Below are 18,111 nucleotides of genomic sequence, written 5' to 3'. Positions count from 1 at the left end.
ATTTCGTGATCAACAGCCTCATCCCCCACTTTTCTCAAAAAAAGTTGAGATTTTTATATCACTGGAAACCTCTGGCTACATAATGTTTATGTACAAAATATTTCTTGCAGATTAATTCGTTTAGCAAAGATATCGTGAAATTTGAATTTCGTTCTGGTGCACCAGAACGAAATTACAACGCATTGTCTATGGAGCAGTGTAATACACATAATCATGCATAACTCGCGAACGCAAAATCGGAATCAACTGAAATTTTGGGAATAGGTTTTTTCGTGGATATCTAATGAAAAATGACATAACTAGAGGATGCTAGGATCACGAAATACTCCTTTAAGTCACTGAAATTCCAGTGTAGTAACTGGATTCCTTGCCCTACCAGCAAACACAAAAACGTTTTAAAAACGTTTTAAATAAGTTATATTTTGGCTTTTGGTTTAGGTAAAACGTTTTAATAACATTAAAATGTCGGGTTATATAAAGGTCATGATAACGTTTTAAAACGTTTTGTATGAAAACACACTACAACAATATTTTTAAATGTTTTCAAAAAATGTTATTGTAAACTATTTTTACAAACATTTTTGCCAAATATTGTGTCAATACTTAAATAACATTATGTTAAAATGTTTGAACCCAGCAAACACAAAAATGTTCTTAAAATGTTTTTTTCAAAATCTTTTAATAACATTTAAATGTCGGGTTATATAAAGGTCATGAAAACGTTTTTAAAACGTTATTGAAAATATTTTTTGGCAAACGTTTTTCGCAAAATATTTGTTCAACCCCAAAATAACATTCTGTTTAGAATGTTTTGTATCAAGTTTTCAAGAATGTTTTTGGAATGTTATTAAAACGTTTTTATACCCTTTATATAACCCGACATTTAAACGTTTTCTGTAAAACATTTTTGTTTGCAGAGCAGTAGATTATCAAAAATGTTTTTAAGGTTATGAAAACGTTTTATACTCTTAATATACCCTTTATATAACCCGACATTTAAACGTTTTCTGACAACCTTTTATAACCTTTTGCGAATGATGTCGAAAACGTTTTGTGTTTGCTGGGAGTGTGTTATTATTTTTTGAGAAAAATGCAAAAATAGTCACAAATTTATCAAGAGGTGTAGTAGCACCTTAAACTACTTACCCACTATAAACGTATAATTAACAAAGCAATCAAGTAAAATAATATCATTTACATAAGCAATTGTATTTATTAATTAATTAGTACAATCATGGCAATTGCAACAACACGGCTTGTACTATTTCAAGATATATACCTGGATGTTGTTTCGCTTTCACTCTCACTTCCAGTTGGCGAATACACCGACTCAGCAACCTGCGATGCAGTCCCGTCGCTCTTATTTGCAATACTATCCCTTCTCTCATCACTAGGAGTTGCACCAGCATCTTCTACAACGGAGAACTGAACCTTGGAGTCTTTTCTCTCCAGTTTTGCTTGCGTTAATTTCTTATTAATTTCATCTATGGATAGCGTAGATTGTTGTCGTCGTACATGTACTTGATGTGGATAGCCACATATAGTAACTGTTGATAGTCTACGGCGGTTACTAGGAGGAGGTGTATATGGATTTCTTTGAATGATGAACCCGTATCTCGGCAGGTGCGTTTTCCGTGGAATAACGCTATAGACCTCAGAGTTTTGCCTCGAGCCATTGTAACCTGTAGCTGGGACAACCGGCACAATTGTAGCTCCTCCACTCACAACACCATCTGCCAATGTTGATATGCGTTTTTTCAATCCGTTTCTATCAAGTAAAACTGTTGAACCTTTCCGTCTTGCACCAGGAAAATTATAACTAGCACCAATAAGAGCATCAGCAACTGATGAAGGTCGTCTCTTGATCTTGTTTCTTTGTGATTTGCGACGAGGTGGAGGCGTGGTAGGGGAGCATAATACTGCAGCATCCTCTTGTTCGAATATCACTGGTAAACTTTTGCGTTTATTCAATGCGTATCTTTGATTTTTTGAACGTTTGGATCTTACAGAATTACCAGATGGTCTTCGTCTACGAACAGGTGATGTCATGAGCACCTGAGGACATTGCATATTAAAATCCATTAGGAACTGCTCACCGGAGTTTTGACTGCTATATCCAGAATCGAGAGAAATCTCAGTTTCTGTAATTGACGAAGTCGAAATATTGCTGTTATCATTTAAAGACTTCCTTCTGGGCGAATGTGGCGATGTATCAGTCATGTTTGAAGTCTTTGGTCTCCTGTTACGAGACCCTCGCAAGACACGGATTGGGGAAGGTTGATTATCAAGTTGTACCTCCCGATCTCCTTTCATCTTTGGCTCCGTAGTTACCTACGCTTATTTAGAAAGATAAGAGAACTCTTTTTTCGGTCAACGACATTATGATGTTATTCTTATCTTGCCAAGCCATCTAGTGATGCGCAAGAGACCTCAACATAATACGTATGTCGTTAAACTGCTCAATTTATGTGTTGCTGAAGAACTTGATGAAGCACACGCTACACTTGACAGATCCAAATACACATTACTTAGGCTGCTATCCAAACCGTATATTGCATACAGGGAAAATCCATTAGTATACGTTGAAATAATTCATAGCGTTATAAGTAAAATGTGGCTGTCATCAATTAGCGTAGTAAAAGTGCACCAATATAGACGAGTACTTCCAACGCAACATGGTTTTAAGCCGTCCGTTATATTCCGTCTAAATGCAAGCTAATGTCTCTATATTGAACAACCTGCATAGTAAAACGATGTCACTGCTCTATTGGCTAATTTCATATCCAGGAACTTCTCGTTTATCCACAATGCACCGCGGTAAATTATAAAAATAAAGATATCAAATGTTGGCTCCTTTATACTACAAATAAGGCAAATCAGTTCAGTTTATAGTTAACTTAACAATATTTTCCACATAGAATTACTCATCCTTCGATAGTTCAATCACAGACAGTCCGTTTAATATGTCTCTTCTTTTACTTTAGTAGAGTTTCCTGAAAAACACACACATAAGATTGCCACTGATGATTATATACACGTTCTCAGGAAGCAATTGTCCCGTTTTGTGAGGCCCGTTAGGATTTAAAAGTGCATCGAAAGCTAATCCCTGGGAACGAGAGTAGCTCTTAATGATGTACTTCCTGAAGATAGCAGCGTAAACTTCCACCATAAGAAAAAAACGGGTCTTAGGGATGTTACACTTGATGGATAACTTTTGACGCTCAGGCAGACTGATGGATGCGGGCCGGATATTAACTCGTCCACGGGCAACCTAGCGAAGTACGGATCAGCTTTTGACCTCCTGATTGCTGATAGCTTGCAAGTCTGGGTGATGCTACACCTGGAGGGATTGAAAAAAAGAAAGATGCCAAATTTGTTAAAGTGTAAAATTATACGCTAATTGAATCAGACATACAATGCACTGTTGATTGGCTGCATTTGGGGCACCTGATGATACACACACCTAAACATACGTGTCTTGAATTGTCTTGAAGTGAAATATCTAAGAAACGTATGTTATGGTCATGATGGTGAACAAATTGTACAAGTTATCTTCAACTCAAAGATTAGTGGGGCAATATCATTTTTATATAATATCTGGTATTTAGGCCAGAACGCTTAATTCTAAGGTTTAGCAACAGTAGTGTTATTTGGTAGTATAGTTCATTCATTAACAAAATTCACATAAGTTTAAGGTTGGTTTTGGTTATGCTCCATTCATCATACCAATCCTGTATGAACTATGATATATTTTTTTATTTCATTTATTCATTTATTTATTTATTTATTTACTCATTTATTTGGATTTTTTAAACTCTAGTGTAAGACATGCATACTGGAAACGGGACTGGAAAGGAGTTATCACACACTGATTGTAAATTGGAGTCTATAGTCCCAAATAATAGTCAATGGTGCCAATATTTTATGAAGTCACCGCTATAACATGTATCTGATTCGGAATGTTTAGTACTTTAGGTTAGGGGTAACGTTAATAGGGTTGTTTAGGGTTAGCATTAAGACACATCGGTTAAAATGGACGCATGTACACTTGAACAATAACCAAAAACTTAGTACTTCGGATTAGGGTTGCCTAACGCTTTAGAGTTATAGGGTAAGTGTTTTATGATTAGAATTTGGTGTTTTGGTAAGAAAGGGTGGAAGTGTTTAGGGTTCAGGTTAATAATATTTACATGTAGGAATAGTAGTAGAATTGAATACTCGATTAAAGACTGCGCAAGTTAAACTGCTCAAACTCTCTGAACATAAATGCAATCGCCTTAGCCTTATCATGCTTGTTGTAGCAGGTAGTATCTCATCCTTGTACGCTATGCTTACTGGTAGAACCAGAATCTTGATTCTCTGAGAACTCGACAAGCTTCGAAACACTACACTAACACGGCTGACTGCTGTACAGTTGACTAGGGGAAAATTACTTTTTGAAATAACCTAGTGTATTAGCTTGTATTTCTTGGCAACTTTACATTGGAAAACCAGGGATCTGTCTGTGACAAGGCTCTAACTACAGGGTCTATCAGTGATATCTAATATTACATTAACACTTGCACTTGCTTATCGTAAAAAATTAGTGTGGTCATTGGGTTAAAGGATTTCAAAAGAAACTTTTTTCTTGGGTGACGATGTATATTTTGTATAAAATAAGGGGTGTTTTGTCCACGAATGTAGTTACATAGGTTTAGTTTAAGCGGACTATCATGACTATGCTGTATATGGATTTACTCTTGAATTTCAGACCGCCGTTTTAGATGGGAAACAATATTCGCATATCAAACGTCGATAAAGTTGCATACCTCGAAACACACAACTTCGACGTCAGCAACTGACTGAAGGTCATTATTTAATAATATTATTAAAACTCTTGTTGTCATTTTCTGATCGAGTCTTCAAACTTGTCGAGAGTTTCCTAGTCCTAGGGACATCTTTCAAGTTTGAGATAGTGAAGTTACATTATCCCACGTATACCATTATATTCCTGTTGACGTGTTAGATGGGACTTGTTCCAGAGATGGATTTTGTTGGAATCACGCAAAGATTGGAAAATAATTACGATATCTTTCTTTAGGTTGATTAATGATAAACAAATGAAGTGTAATATTCTTACCTTTATTAAAATCCTCAGCGCTGCAAACAGTGATTCTTCTGCTGTAAGTGTCTTTTCAAGTAAATTAATTCCAGTGGATTGGTTGCAATGTTATTTGAAAAGAATATTCCACAAACTGTTATTTTTCCGAAGCGATACATAAATCCTATAAAATTAGGTAATTCCTGTAAAAGCTATCGTTGTTACAATCTGCGAGGTTGAAGATGCATGGTATTAGTACTACCTACATTACTTCTTTGCTTTCTGGCATAATCTACTCTGCCGTTGAAAATAAAGAATTTTGCATATCGTTACTGTGGTAAGCAAAATTCCCAAACTACCTCTGTCACCTACGACTCCTGGCTGATATACTGAGCCACATACTGGATGAGAGTTAGCTTCTGTACACTGCGACCAAATACAGAAGTTTATTGCAATGCATTAAGTGCATTCTCTCTTAGTCTTCTCGCGTACAAGCTAATGCTCTCGAGTCATTATGAATCAAACTCAATCAAATAGGAAGATTTTCTGAAAACATGGTAGTCACAAGCAATACATCAAGTGTGTGCCGCTAAGATATTCATCCTTTAACGAACTGGAAAGAGGGTTCAGCGGCATCCCGAGTCACATGTCGTTTATCATCTGCATCAGTTTGGATATGTTGTTGTTTAGAATTCTACTCACTATGCTCACTGGTTCACTCAGTACGGTTGATAGGGTTGGTTCGATGATGTTTTGCTCGCTTAAGGGGGATCGATAGCACAAGGGCCTGTAAGGAGGTTATAATCTACTAGCATCACACACACTATCGCAGTTATTGTTTGCACGTAACTCTGAGTAACGTAAAGGACCCAAGGTTTGGCATACAGGGGACGTGTGAAAAATACTAAGAAATAAAGAGCAAAATATTATATATTGGATGAAATAAACGGATTTCTCATCTAAAAAGAGGTTTCTACAAAATCTTTTACTAGGTGCAATTATTATAATTTTACATAAAATTGGTATTTTCCATTTCATCCGTTCTTTCAGAATAATTTTGGGAATTTTTCTAACAAAATCCCTTTCGTAGTATAGTAGGTTGAACTTGATGCACGCATGCGTGAGATCGATCAGCTGTATTATTGTATTGTATTCATTCATAAAGTTGGCGCAGCCCCTTAACATGCTTATGTGGTAAGACTAAGAGCAGTGTTCCGTGAGACAAACAAATTTTATTATATTTATAATAATTTGTTGTCTACCTCTAGCTCTTTGTTAATCACCGCAGCACAAAAAAAAAAAAGTTTGGGACGTTAAACATTATTGGGACGTTATTACTATTATCAAATTTCTAAGTTGATCCATTTAATATTTCTCTAAATTCCGATTTTATCTCCAAACCTCGACTGCAAACACAATCTCGACTCCAATACTGAACCCCTTGAGGCCTGAAAAGGAGCAAATCCGGATCATGGATTAAAATTGTATTTGTTTCAAATTCAACTTCATCATTTTGAATCTTAATCTCATATATCGACATCTAAAAAAAAGTTCAAATTCAGATTTTCAGTTCTTGTCGTATCAGCTTAGTAGCTCTTAGTATTTTTATGCTGCTGAGCTTCTACTGAGGTATAGGTATGCACTGTCTCATCTGTCTGATATGACATCAGTATCATCTCATCTCATCAGTAATCATGTTTGTGCCCTCACTGCATCATTTTACTTGGGAATTTTAAAATGACGGCGCTACACACACGTTCGTGCTATCCACATAATGCATTACCGTATCCATGCATGTTCGAGTTCTTACTGACTTGCCTGCATTTGGTTAATTTCTAATTTCATTTTAATGTTTTTCCATCCCCAAGCCTTACTATAATTATACAAACCCATTCAAGCCCAACTAACCTAAAACCCCAGCCCTAATCCAAAAAAGAGAATACTATGGTGAAATAGATTTCACCTAAAAATCTTACCTATATTAATTTTATTTTTATTAAATGCATGAAGGTAACGTTGTAATTACTTCATAACGTTGTAATTACTTCATAATTTATTTAGCCTCATATCATCAAAATTTTATTGAAACCTTTTACATAATTTTAGAAATTGTATATAAAAAATCATTGCGGGTTCAGCGGGTTAGGCCTAGACATTGGATACTAAGTAAATATAGGCCTATGTCATCATACAAAATTTCTAACCCGCAAGGAAAAAAACCACAAGTCAAGTGTTCCAACAAATGAAAGAAAAAGGAAACAACAAAACAAACAAATTTTTTTGGTTTATATATATATATCGGTTTCAGGCGGTTTATCGGTTTTTGAAATAACGATTATTTTATTATGTTTATTACAGTCATAATTGTTTTTTATGTAGCAATGTATCATGTATTTTCTTGCGACGTATCCCAGGCCCCTGGATGTCGCATTGCTGTATTAAAATCGCACCAGAGAACGAAAAGACGCAACGTCTGGCGTTTGACCCGTGTATATATTCCTAAGAAAGTGGTCGTCTGTATTTTGTTATCATAACCAATGTGCTGCCTAAGAAATTTAACAACAACGTTTTCCTGATCAATAAAGGCCAGATTATATAGTCCGACGTTTTACGTTGCAGCAGACGCTCATTCGGTCCTTTACTGCGATTTTCACAGTTCTTTGCTGCAACTTTCGACAAAAATTATTTGCTTCTTCTTTGTTCTTCTTCTCAACTTTATTTTGTGTTTTTTTTAAACCGAATATCGCACAGGAGTACCAAAAACGCAACGTTACAATTGAATATGCACGAAAAAACGTCGGGACTATTTTTAACTCGAAAATTGAATTTCTATAGTTCTAAATCATGGCTTCAAATGGCTTTGTTATTTCAACAGAATTAACCAAATCAGTGATAGACGACTCGTTGCTATTCAGATGGAAAGTCTTTGGGTGACAGATCTATATCTAAAGGAAACATGGGGTCTTTGGGTGACAGAGCATGTGCTGGTCACTGGTCAGGGTTCGCAGGTTTTTCCCTTTGCCGCAGGTGGGAAAAACCGCGGTTTTAACCACTTGGCCAGTTTTTGCCGGCAAAAATGGCAAAAACTAAAAAACTGACAAATAGTTCACTTCATCTCAAAACAAATTATTATGTTACAAAAATACTTTTCTGAGTGTAACAAGGCCAGATTTTGTAATTATAAGTAACATATAAGAAATAAAAGGCATGGGTTTTTATTGCTCACTAGTGCATTTAACTGAAATGCGGCTTATCAAATTCAAAACTTTTTCATTTTAAGGACTTGATGAGACAAAAAATATGTTGAATGATTCATTGAAATTTGTGTGTTACTATTTATGAGCTTTCTGTATTACTTTTTAATATTTGACTGACTATATATGAGTTTTTGCCATTTTGTGCCATTTTTGCCGGTTTATTCCATGCAGGCAAAAACTGGCAAAAACAGGTTTTTGCCAATTTTTGCCACTTTGTTGGCAAAAACAGGTTTTTGCCGACAAAAACCGAACCCTGGTGCTGGTAATGGGGTCTTTGGGTGACAGTGATGGTGAAAAGGAGGGTCTTAACAGCCCTACATACGCGTTACATCCAAAGTGGGAGCCCCCCCCCCCCAGCACATCAAAGCTCCCATTGGCCGCCCATTCTTTTTTAAGGATTTTTTTTTATTAATATCGTGGTCGAAACGACACATAGGTGCAGGGTAAGCTACTGTACGTTTTGTCATATTAACATTGTTGGACAAAAAAGCAAGTAGGCATTTTTTCCTAGCGCTCCTGATTCACATGTTCAATTTTGAGGGACAACATTTTGATGAAAATTGTCACTTATTGCTCAGCCTATAACACTACTCTTTTTAGAATACCTTATTCTTCCTTCGGAACTCTCCATATAGGGCCTATTATATCTCCTTCTTTGCAATTTAATAACAACCTAGACGCCGTACGTACGCGTGGTCCAAACCCGAAGGCCCGTGGTGTGAACTAGCTCAACTAGGGGCTACGTTTGACGGCGTTACCATCTCACTCATTTATTTTGAGCTCTGTGTTTACGATCTTTTGTTGGTCGAAGCAACCAAAAATCGATTTTAATTGTCTAAATCAACATATTATTGAAAAATAACACTTTGATGTTTTACAACAATTCATTCTACAAATCATACACTTTGAAAACTTGCTTGATTTATTGTTGTTAATGAGTTATGTATTCTCTTAAAACCAAATCTTAATGATTGTGTTGAGGAAAAGTCTAAAATTAGATTGAAAATGCAATGGAATTTAGTTTGAATTTTCAATCTTTAAGACTAATTTCTCAATCATAATTTGGACTTTTCTTCACCCCAATCTTTCCATTTAAGACTAGAGAGTACGTTTTACAAAAGTGTTGTTGTTTCAGCCCTCTTTACAACATAAGTCAAGAACCACATGCAGGACCTACAAAAGTATATCTGTGATATTTGAATTCTTCTACCCCACTATGATCAATGCAATTTTTGCCAAAGCTCACTATGTACCGTACCTTTCGCAAGATGCTGTGAACTACCAAATCGCAACAGTTTAAAATAGTTGCTAACCTTAATGAATTTATAACGCAAAACAAGATGTTCAATCAAGGTGCAATACAAATAATAATTTAAGAAACAAAATAACAAACTTAGATATACAATGTAGCAATACATTAAATATAATGATGAAACCAATACATAAAAAATACAATACATGAAAACTTATTAAATATAGGCCTAATGCTAAACATAAAGTCAATTATTTGTATAGGCAGTACCGTGTTTTAAGTTATTTTGATCAGGGATTTTGATTTGAGCGCAAATTGCGTGATGGATTGTAAGTGTTCTCACAATTAAATAATTATCATTATTCAATATATTAAAATAATAACAACCCGGGAATAACAAGCGACAAACGAAACACGCATAGCATAGAGAGAAACATGACTACCAACGTAGAGACTTTCTTTTGCAGCTGACTTACTTGTGAATATCGATACCAGATTCCGATTCCATTCGCCGTCGATTTCCGTCGTCAATTTTAAAATAATCAGTTGCCATTAAGTTCACAAAAACATCAGAAATAGGTTCCACGTTCCTCCTGGCCATCATTGCAAAAACACGTTTAGGATCTCTGAAGGATCCCAGCACTAATAATAAGCAATAAGTCGTCCTTTATATACGTTTGTAAGGCATATGCATCAAGAAAACGGATGAAGCCTTCGTAAAAATCAGGAAAGAATAATCATTTTATGTAATACTTGCAAGGACCCATCCTTAAGGTTGTCACGTCTATCTGTCACTCAGTCACTTCCTAATCGGACATTGCTGGATCATCTTGATAGTCCTTTTCACAACTCTTACTTTTCTCTTCAAATGTCAATAATATCATTACATATTGACTTAAAATATTGATATTAATATTGAAAATAAAGGAACCATGAGAGCGTTAAAAGTTTTTTTGTGTTGTTGGATAATCAACGTCATGAGTCGTAAGCCAGTTTAGTAGAAATATTGCGATAATGATCATTCATTCATATAAATGATTGACATTTCAAATTTGTGTTCAATATATAATTGACCATTTCAAATAATTATCAATTATTATAGGCCTATCAATGGTGTTCCTGGAACGAACTTGGTGTTGAGCCATTTTGAAGGTTAATCACTGATCATGTTAATGTGCAAGAAATTAAGCAAATTGGCCTATATTGCCATGCTGGCAGTTCTTGACTTTCAGCCTGCATGTAAGAATGGCTGGAGACTAGTAACTAGTCTCAGGTCTGGGCTGGGTATTTTGTTTTGTTATTTTAATAAATTAATATGGTCATCAATAAATTTTATATCAGGCCCACATAATGCAAGCTCTCTAAGTCTAAAGATTGATTTAGTGTTAAAAGTATTGAATAAGAAATATGAGGCATGGATTGTTCAAAGAAAGCCTGGGAAAGAAAGGATCCAGAAATCATGCATACAAATCGATACCCATTTAGCCAAAGAAGCGTAATAATAGTGTAAGCAGCAGGTCTACTATGAAATAAGATGTCCTTTTAAAAGGAAATGACGACTGCAAAGGTAATTCCAGGTGATATAAAGATGTGGGTCATAACATGATGCGTGTTCCACAGCGTATTCATACAGGATTCCATGAACATGATTCTAAATTCGATACCAGACTTCTGAAGTCTTCTGAAGAGCTGAAGGCTGGTCATTAAATTTTCTTAGACTTCTTTACCATCAGTTTCTTTAGATATCAGAAAGCAAAAAATGTCGGGTAAATAACGAGTTTCTTGAAATTCTGCAAATCGGAACAGATATTCATGTCGACAATATGGTGGCATTCCATATTAATACATTAATGCATAATGAGCCGTTTCCAACTGTAACTGTGAATAATAATAACTTTCACATTGACTATCATGTTCAAATGAAGAGGTTAGATGCAAAAATCGATATATCCTATTTTCTTGATTTAAAATATCTAGGCAAAATAAAACTCGTTAATATATGAAGAACTCGGTGGGGTGAGGGGGTGGTAACGCCAAATATAAATAACTTGAGACACCATATTATATTCAGGCTTTTTGTTTGGTTTCACAATTTTATTGAGCAAAATATTCATACAATGATCACAAATCATGATATTTGGTAATCACTTCCAGCACTAACTAAAAAATTCACAAAAAATATTAACAAAATTAAAGTTATTCAAATTAACTTTATCATATCAGTGACCTTTGCAGTTAAGCTTCAATGGGCTATTCCAGTTGAAATCCATACAACCCCTATGGTAGAAATGACCTTAATCTCCCACACAGGGGGTGTATACATTCACACTCCCTGTGTGGAAGATTAAGGTCATGTCTACCATAGGCGTTGTATAGATTTTTAATCCTGGTTTCATTCTTTTAAAAAACCAAATTAGATCAAATAAATAACAAGTATTTTATTTTCAAAAGCTGCAAAATAGTTTAAAAAACCCACCTCAATAAGCTTCCACACAAAGCCCAGGTTTAATGTACAAGTTGACTTCTTTTCTTGAAGGAAGGTATATAAACTAATACATCTTTCTCCAATTGAATTGAAATATTCCATCCATAAAGTTTTCATCTGACTTCCTTCTATACATTTGAAGAACATTTTGGAATGATTACATTTTATTTAAAGCCAATAAAATACATTTACTGCAATTATGTTTGGTACACTTATCAGGGGTGGATAAACCAGGGGGAGCTGGAGGGGGGGGGGCAAACTGCCCCACAAAAAATGGGGATGGCAAAGAGTAAAGTGTCCTTAAAATGATTAAAAATAGGATCCTGTGGCTACGCTACTAACTTATTTCATAAATTGACAAGCCTTTTCAAGCAAATAAACCAATTTCACACGTTATTGATACCCTCTTTCCTTATTATTACAGTCATTGTATAACAGACAACATCACTACAAATTATGAATGACTTTAACATGAGGAAGTAATAAATACTTTGCTAGCAATTATTTACAATTGTTGAATAATATAAAGAGTACACTGTACTGAAAATTCAAGGTGGCTTTTCATTTGGTACATATAAAGTTTAAAATATTGGAAATGGTACACGCTATAAATTCAAAATGTGCTATATGGAACGCGATGTCACTAAATAAAGCTTAAAATGCATATACATAGATTTGGTGTGTCAAGTTTATGCTACAAAAAGATACCATGTTTAATAACAATTAGGTTATTTAGAGTGAATGTTTTTTCCTTGTTGAGTAAGTTTCATACAGTAAAATCATCTCATTGCTGAGATGATACTGTTTATAAAAATAAATATGGCACTGACAAACAATATAATATTCTCATAATCATTGTGAATTTCTCAAAGTGATGTGAAATAATCAGAAGCTCGATATGTACCATCATCATTAGAACAATAACCCTTTTGGAATGTTACAATGAGTAATACTGGTTTCATACCGTCATGCTGTTTGGTGTTCTGATGACAATTTTGATGTCATATCAATCAGACCAGCAATGCCAGTGGTGACCACTGGCAAGCCGATACATCAATCACTCCACCACTTGACTGAAATGGCATATCACTTGGAGCTGACTTCACTCAGGAGCATACCCTCTCTGACATAGGATATTTTTGCCAAATGAGCAAATACATGTAGTGACAACAATGACTTTCAGAGTCATGACACTGCAGTTTGGATCATGCCACTTGCAAAACAATGCAAGTGGCATGATAAAGCATCACACTGCTCAGCAGCAATAAAGCGGCATGATAGAGTACTCAAAACTTTACAATATTTACTTATGATAAATTGCGCTACAGACTGAAATAACATAAATCGTGTTGACTTGTTATTAACATAATACTACCAATGATATGAATCAATGAATAAAGAATTCCTATTACTTTTCACTACAAACAAGTAGACAGAGCACTTGATAAAGAGCATGTCCATACTAGGCTCAATGCATATCTGTATTTGATAGAAAGCATGTCCAGCCTACAATTTGTGTTACCAGCATCCAGCATGTATATACTTAAGTAATTTTTGTTGTGTTAAATAAAGAACACCCTCAAGGTCACAATCAGGTACTTATAAAAATGTAGAACAGTTTACTAACAAACTTCCAATATACACAGCAACTGTTACACAGGTGTGTTTCTTCAACAAATAATAGACACAGCCTCACATTGCAAGGTATACCTTATGAGCTAGTTCATATTTGATTGGCCAATCTATAATATACCAAAAGTTTATCATCCTCTGTTTCAGGTCTCACAGAAACCAAACTACATCAAATGACCCTTTCCAAGTAGAAACATCCAGAATGAAACAACACATAGTACATTGTTTTACAGCTGCACTCCATGATAGCCTGCTGACACATCACAACTTGGGTTAGCCATAGACGAAAAAGATAACAGACCGCGTACAAGCAGTCAAAGTTTCAGTATCACCCAATAATGAGGGGCGATTGTTCCATGAAATGCGACAGGCAAACCTGCTACGCACTTACCGTGTATTTTTATGGTCTATCACATAATCACGAAGGCACGCAATGCTCTATCGCGTATACGCAAAGGCACGCAACGCTGGCGTGATTGTTAGACATGCCACGATCGTACAATCGGCCCTCATGAATATGCAAGAATAGCATACAATGCACAGGGACTTTGACCGTTGATACATGGTCTGTAGTAGTCTGTGGGATAGCGACATAAAATTAAAGCAAGCTTAAAAATAAATGTTATTCCCATGGATAATGTATATCCAGCTACAATCTTAAGGACATGGAAAGATGTATAATTAATTATTGGCATTTTGCATTTTTATTCTAACTTGCAGAAAAGTCTAAAAATTAACATTATTATTATTATATATTTTCTCAGGCATGTATCCTCTGGATCCTCGCATTTAATATTTAATGTCTCATATTGACTGATGTCATGCTATGACACAGCAGATAGGCCGCCCTCTCTAATTATAATTATTATTATTTGTTTGTTCCCATTAACAGGGTAAGATAGCACACATACACTTGATACATGCCAAAATTCAAGTTCATCGAGTAAAACAATGCAGTTCATTGAATTATAAACATGATATTACAATAACATTTTTTGATCCATTACATAACATATTTGGTTACCTTCCACATCTATACTAAAACATAAACAAACACTCACTGTACAATGAAATAGACAATAATTAGACTGGTTTCTCAAAGCATGGCTAGTGGTCAGGCTTAATAAGCCATGGTCTGACTATTGTTTACTAAACCATGAATGGTCACATGGCAGAGTACTATATAGTCGGATAATGGTTACTTGCGGTCATACCCACATGTATGCTAATGATGCTATTAGCACCGTTCACAGGCCGAAGCGTTGCTGAAATGCATGATGGGATGACACATTGTGGTCATACATGTTTTTGTTTATACTAACTATAGGCCAATCATAGTAACTTGGGTGCTAACTATACTATAATGATGCTATTGGCACCGATCACGGGCGAAGCGTTGCTGAAATGCATGATGAGATGACACATTGTGGTCATACATGTTTTTGTTTATACTAACTATAGGCCAATCATAGTAACTTGGGTGCTAACTATACTATAATGATGCTATTGGCACCGATCACAGGCCGAAGCGTTGCTGAAATGCATGATGAGATGACACATTGTGGTCATACATGTTTTTGTTTATACTAACTATAGGCCAATCATAGTAACTTGGGTGCTAACTATACTATAATGATGCTATTGGCACCGATCACGGGCCGAAGCGTTGCTGAAATGCATGATGAGATGACACATTGTGGTAATACATGTTTTTGTTTATACTAACTATAGGCCAATCATAGTAACTTGGGTGCTAACTATACTATAATGATGCTATTGGCACCGATCACGGGCCGAAGCGTTGCTGAAATGCATGATGAGATGACACATTGTGGTCATACATGTTTTTGTTTATACTAACTGTAGGCCAATCATAGTAACTTGGGTGCTAACTATACTAATTAGCATCGTTGGGTGAAAGATGGTACGACTATAGTCTGACCATGGTCGGAATGCGGTCACACGATACCCGTACAATGGTCCAACTATATTCTGACCATCTTTACTTGGTAAAAACATGCACGTCTGACCGGGGTCTAAATTACTTCAAGCCAGGCAGTCTTTGTATATCTCAAACCTTTATGCAACATTTTCAAATAAATTTCTCAATCAAACATAAATTTATGAACAGTAAACAAAGCCAAAGTAACAATAAAATTTGACCTTACATCAAATGAATTGAATACAATAATACACATGGATCATTAGTCTTTACATAATGTCAAATATTAGTAACTGAAAACAGCAGCTTTATGAATACAGAATGGAAAACGATGTTTGCTTCTTCTTTCCTATGATTACATACAAACCTCCAATTGCTTATGAACCTACATACCTGGTACCCCCAACATTTTATCAAATTATTTTATACATCTTTAGGCTCACAATAATCAAAATAATTATTATCTCTTACTTTATACATTTCAACACAAAACACCAGCTTATGAGATGTGGATATTCCTATTCAGGCCCTAAATCAAATCACTTTGGTAATTTTATAATATGGCACAAATCACTCATGCTTTTCATTGGCACAAACCTGCTGATGTTTTGTGATGATTATTAAAAAGACATTTTTCCAATCTACTCATTATACTTTTTCAACTTCACCTGTATGGGGTACCCCATGCCTGAGATATTCCATATACATGTATTCTCTAGATTCACATACTCATTATTAACAGCACCTATGTGGCGGCTAAACTTGTACCCGGACTATATTATTTGTCAAGGTCCTGCAGTGGTGTCTGACTGTACTTCTAGCTTACTGTGTAAAAAGAACTACGTCACACATTGCTACACAGCCACAATCAGCGAATGAAGTGGCGATGTGATGATGACATGATTCAATTAACCAATCAGAAAACCACTTCCGTGTTTACGTTATTAACAGTGCAAAATCAGCAGACTGCTGAAGAACCATGCCAAAAACTATAGTACTACCTACTTACTTACATAAATAGTAAGTTTTCTTTTCTTCATGGTAGTAATGTCAATGCTTTGGTGATGCATGTATACCACTGTGTAGCCTTAATGGATTTAATTTGATACTGCAACTTGAGAACATACTAACCTCACTACCTTAAAGACAAGACACATCAATGACTTTAAAGTACCATTACACACTTCATGGCCAACCCTGGTATCCTACATAAAGCCAAAAAAAGTTGTTTGTTTGTCCTCCACCACCCGCTCCTCAGATTAAGGCCTGACCAATATTTTTTTTTTTTTTTTTTTTTTTTTTTTTTTATATAAAAATAAGTCAAATTAATTTTTTTTTTTCAGATTTGGAGTATCTCTGGACCTAGCTAGAGCTAAATGCTAAGATCTTTCATGGTTGAAAATAAAGAAAAAGCCCCCAAAAAACATTTTGTGTCTTCAATATGCAAAGTTATAACTTGTGTTCATGTCATAGTCTATTATTTTTAGTGACTTCAAAATACATTGTATTTGAAATCATTAAAAGACTATGACATGAACACAAATTATAACTTTAACTTCATATTAAAGAAACAAAATGTTTTTTTTTTTAAGTCACCATGAATGATTGTAGCATTTAGCTCTTGCTAGGTCCAGGAATACGCCAAATCCGAAAAAAAAAATTTCAAAAAAAAAATCCGGCCGCCCGCACGTCCTCTTTCAAAGCTGTGGAGGACAAACAAACAATTTTTTTTTTTTTGCCTAATGGCATCTGTCAGCAGAATCCACATCCACATCCATAATCAGTCTATTAGATTCTTAAAAGACTAAACTGCCTTACACTGATTTAATCCATTGATTATTGATGGACTGCATATGACATTGAAAATGATAGACTCAATATGACAGGTGAATTGTGTGATCCCAATATGATTCGTACCTGCTCCCTTCTGTTAAATTGTATATATCATTCTAAAGATAAATCAGGGTTAGTTTTCAGATGATTTTAAGTACATTTTTCCCCCAAGTTGCCCACATTTTTGTGCGAAATACAAATCCACACAGCCTTCTGTGCTCTATTTTATTCTGGTATACAGAAAGAAATTAAAATGGGATATAAAAGTGACAATATCTTCTAAAAAGACATACTATGGAAGATTGGTTATGTATGCATTCTTAGAATATAATAGTCACAGATTTCAGATGACATAACAATTACAACAAGTTCATACTAGGGAAATGGGATGAAATTTTGGATCACAAAGTGACCCTTAAAATATGAAATCACAATGGTATGGCAGTGGTACTACTTAAGTATACATACCCTACTCATGATGCCAGAATAATACAGTATTATATACTATAATATTGTATACACTGATGTAACAGTGACGTCAACGTGTTGAGGTAGCTGTTTCGTGCGTATATATGCGACATCTTCAAGTGCGCACATGTGCATGCCAGCACTTTGAACGTCTGCTAACTA

The 18,111-nt window shown here is 35.2% G+C and overlaps 1 protein-coding gene across 1 annotated transcript in view; it reads right to left on the bottom strand.

Annotated features, from left to right (window-relative positions):
* The window catches only part of LOC140152869 (uncharacterized), a 28,378-nt gene extending 17,955 nt beyond the window's left edge, over positions 1-10,423 (bottom strand). The window contains exons 1-2 of the mRNA XM_072175399.1: positions 10,066-10,423; positions 1,280-3,340 (exon numbers count right to left, since the gene is read on the bottom strand). Of these exons, the coding sequence (XP_072031500.1) occupies positions 1,280-2,313 (1,034 nt within the window). The 5' untranslated portion in view covers positions 2,314-3,340; positions 10,066-10,423. The remainder of the gene's footprint in view (positions 1-1,279; positions 3,341-10,065) is intronic.
* Between the last annotated feature and the right edge of the window lie 7,688 nt (positions 10,424-18,111).

Source organism: Amphiura filiformis, chromosome 1 (genome assembly GCF_039555335.1).
Source record: "Amphiura filiformis chromosome 1, Afil_fr2py, whole genome shotgun sequence".
NCBI lineage: Eukaryota > Metazoa > Echinodermata > Ophiuroidea > Amphilepidida > Amphiuridae > Amphiura > Amphiura filiformis.
The sequence above is the reverse complement of the archived record's forward strand: the minus strand, read 5'-3'. Positions and strand labels throughout refer to the sequence as shown.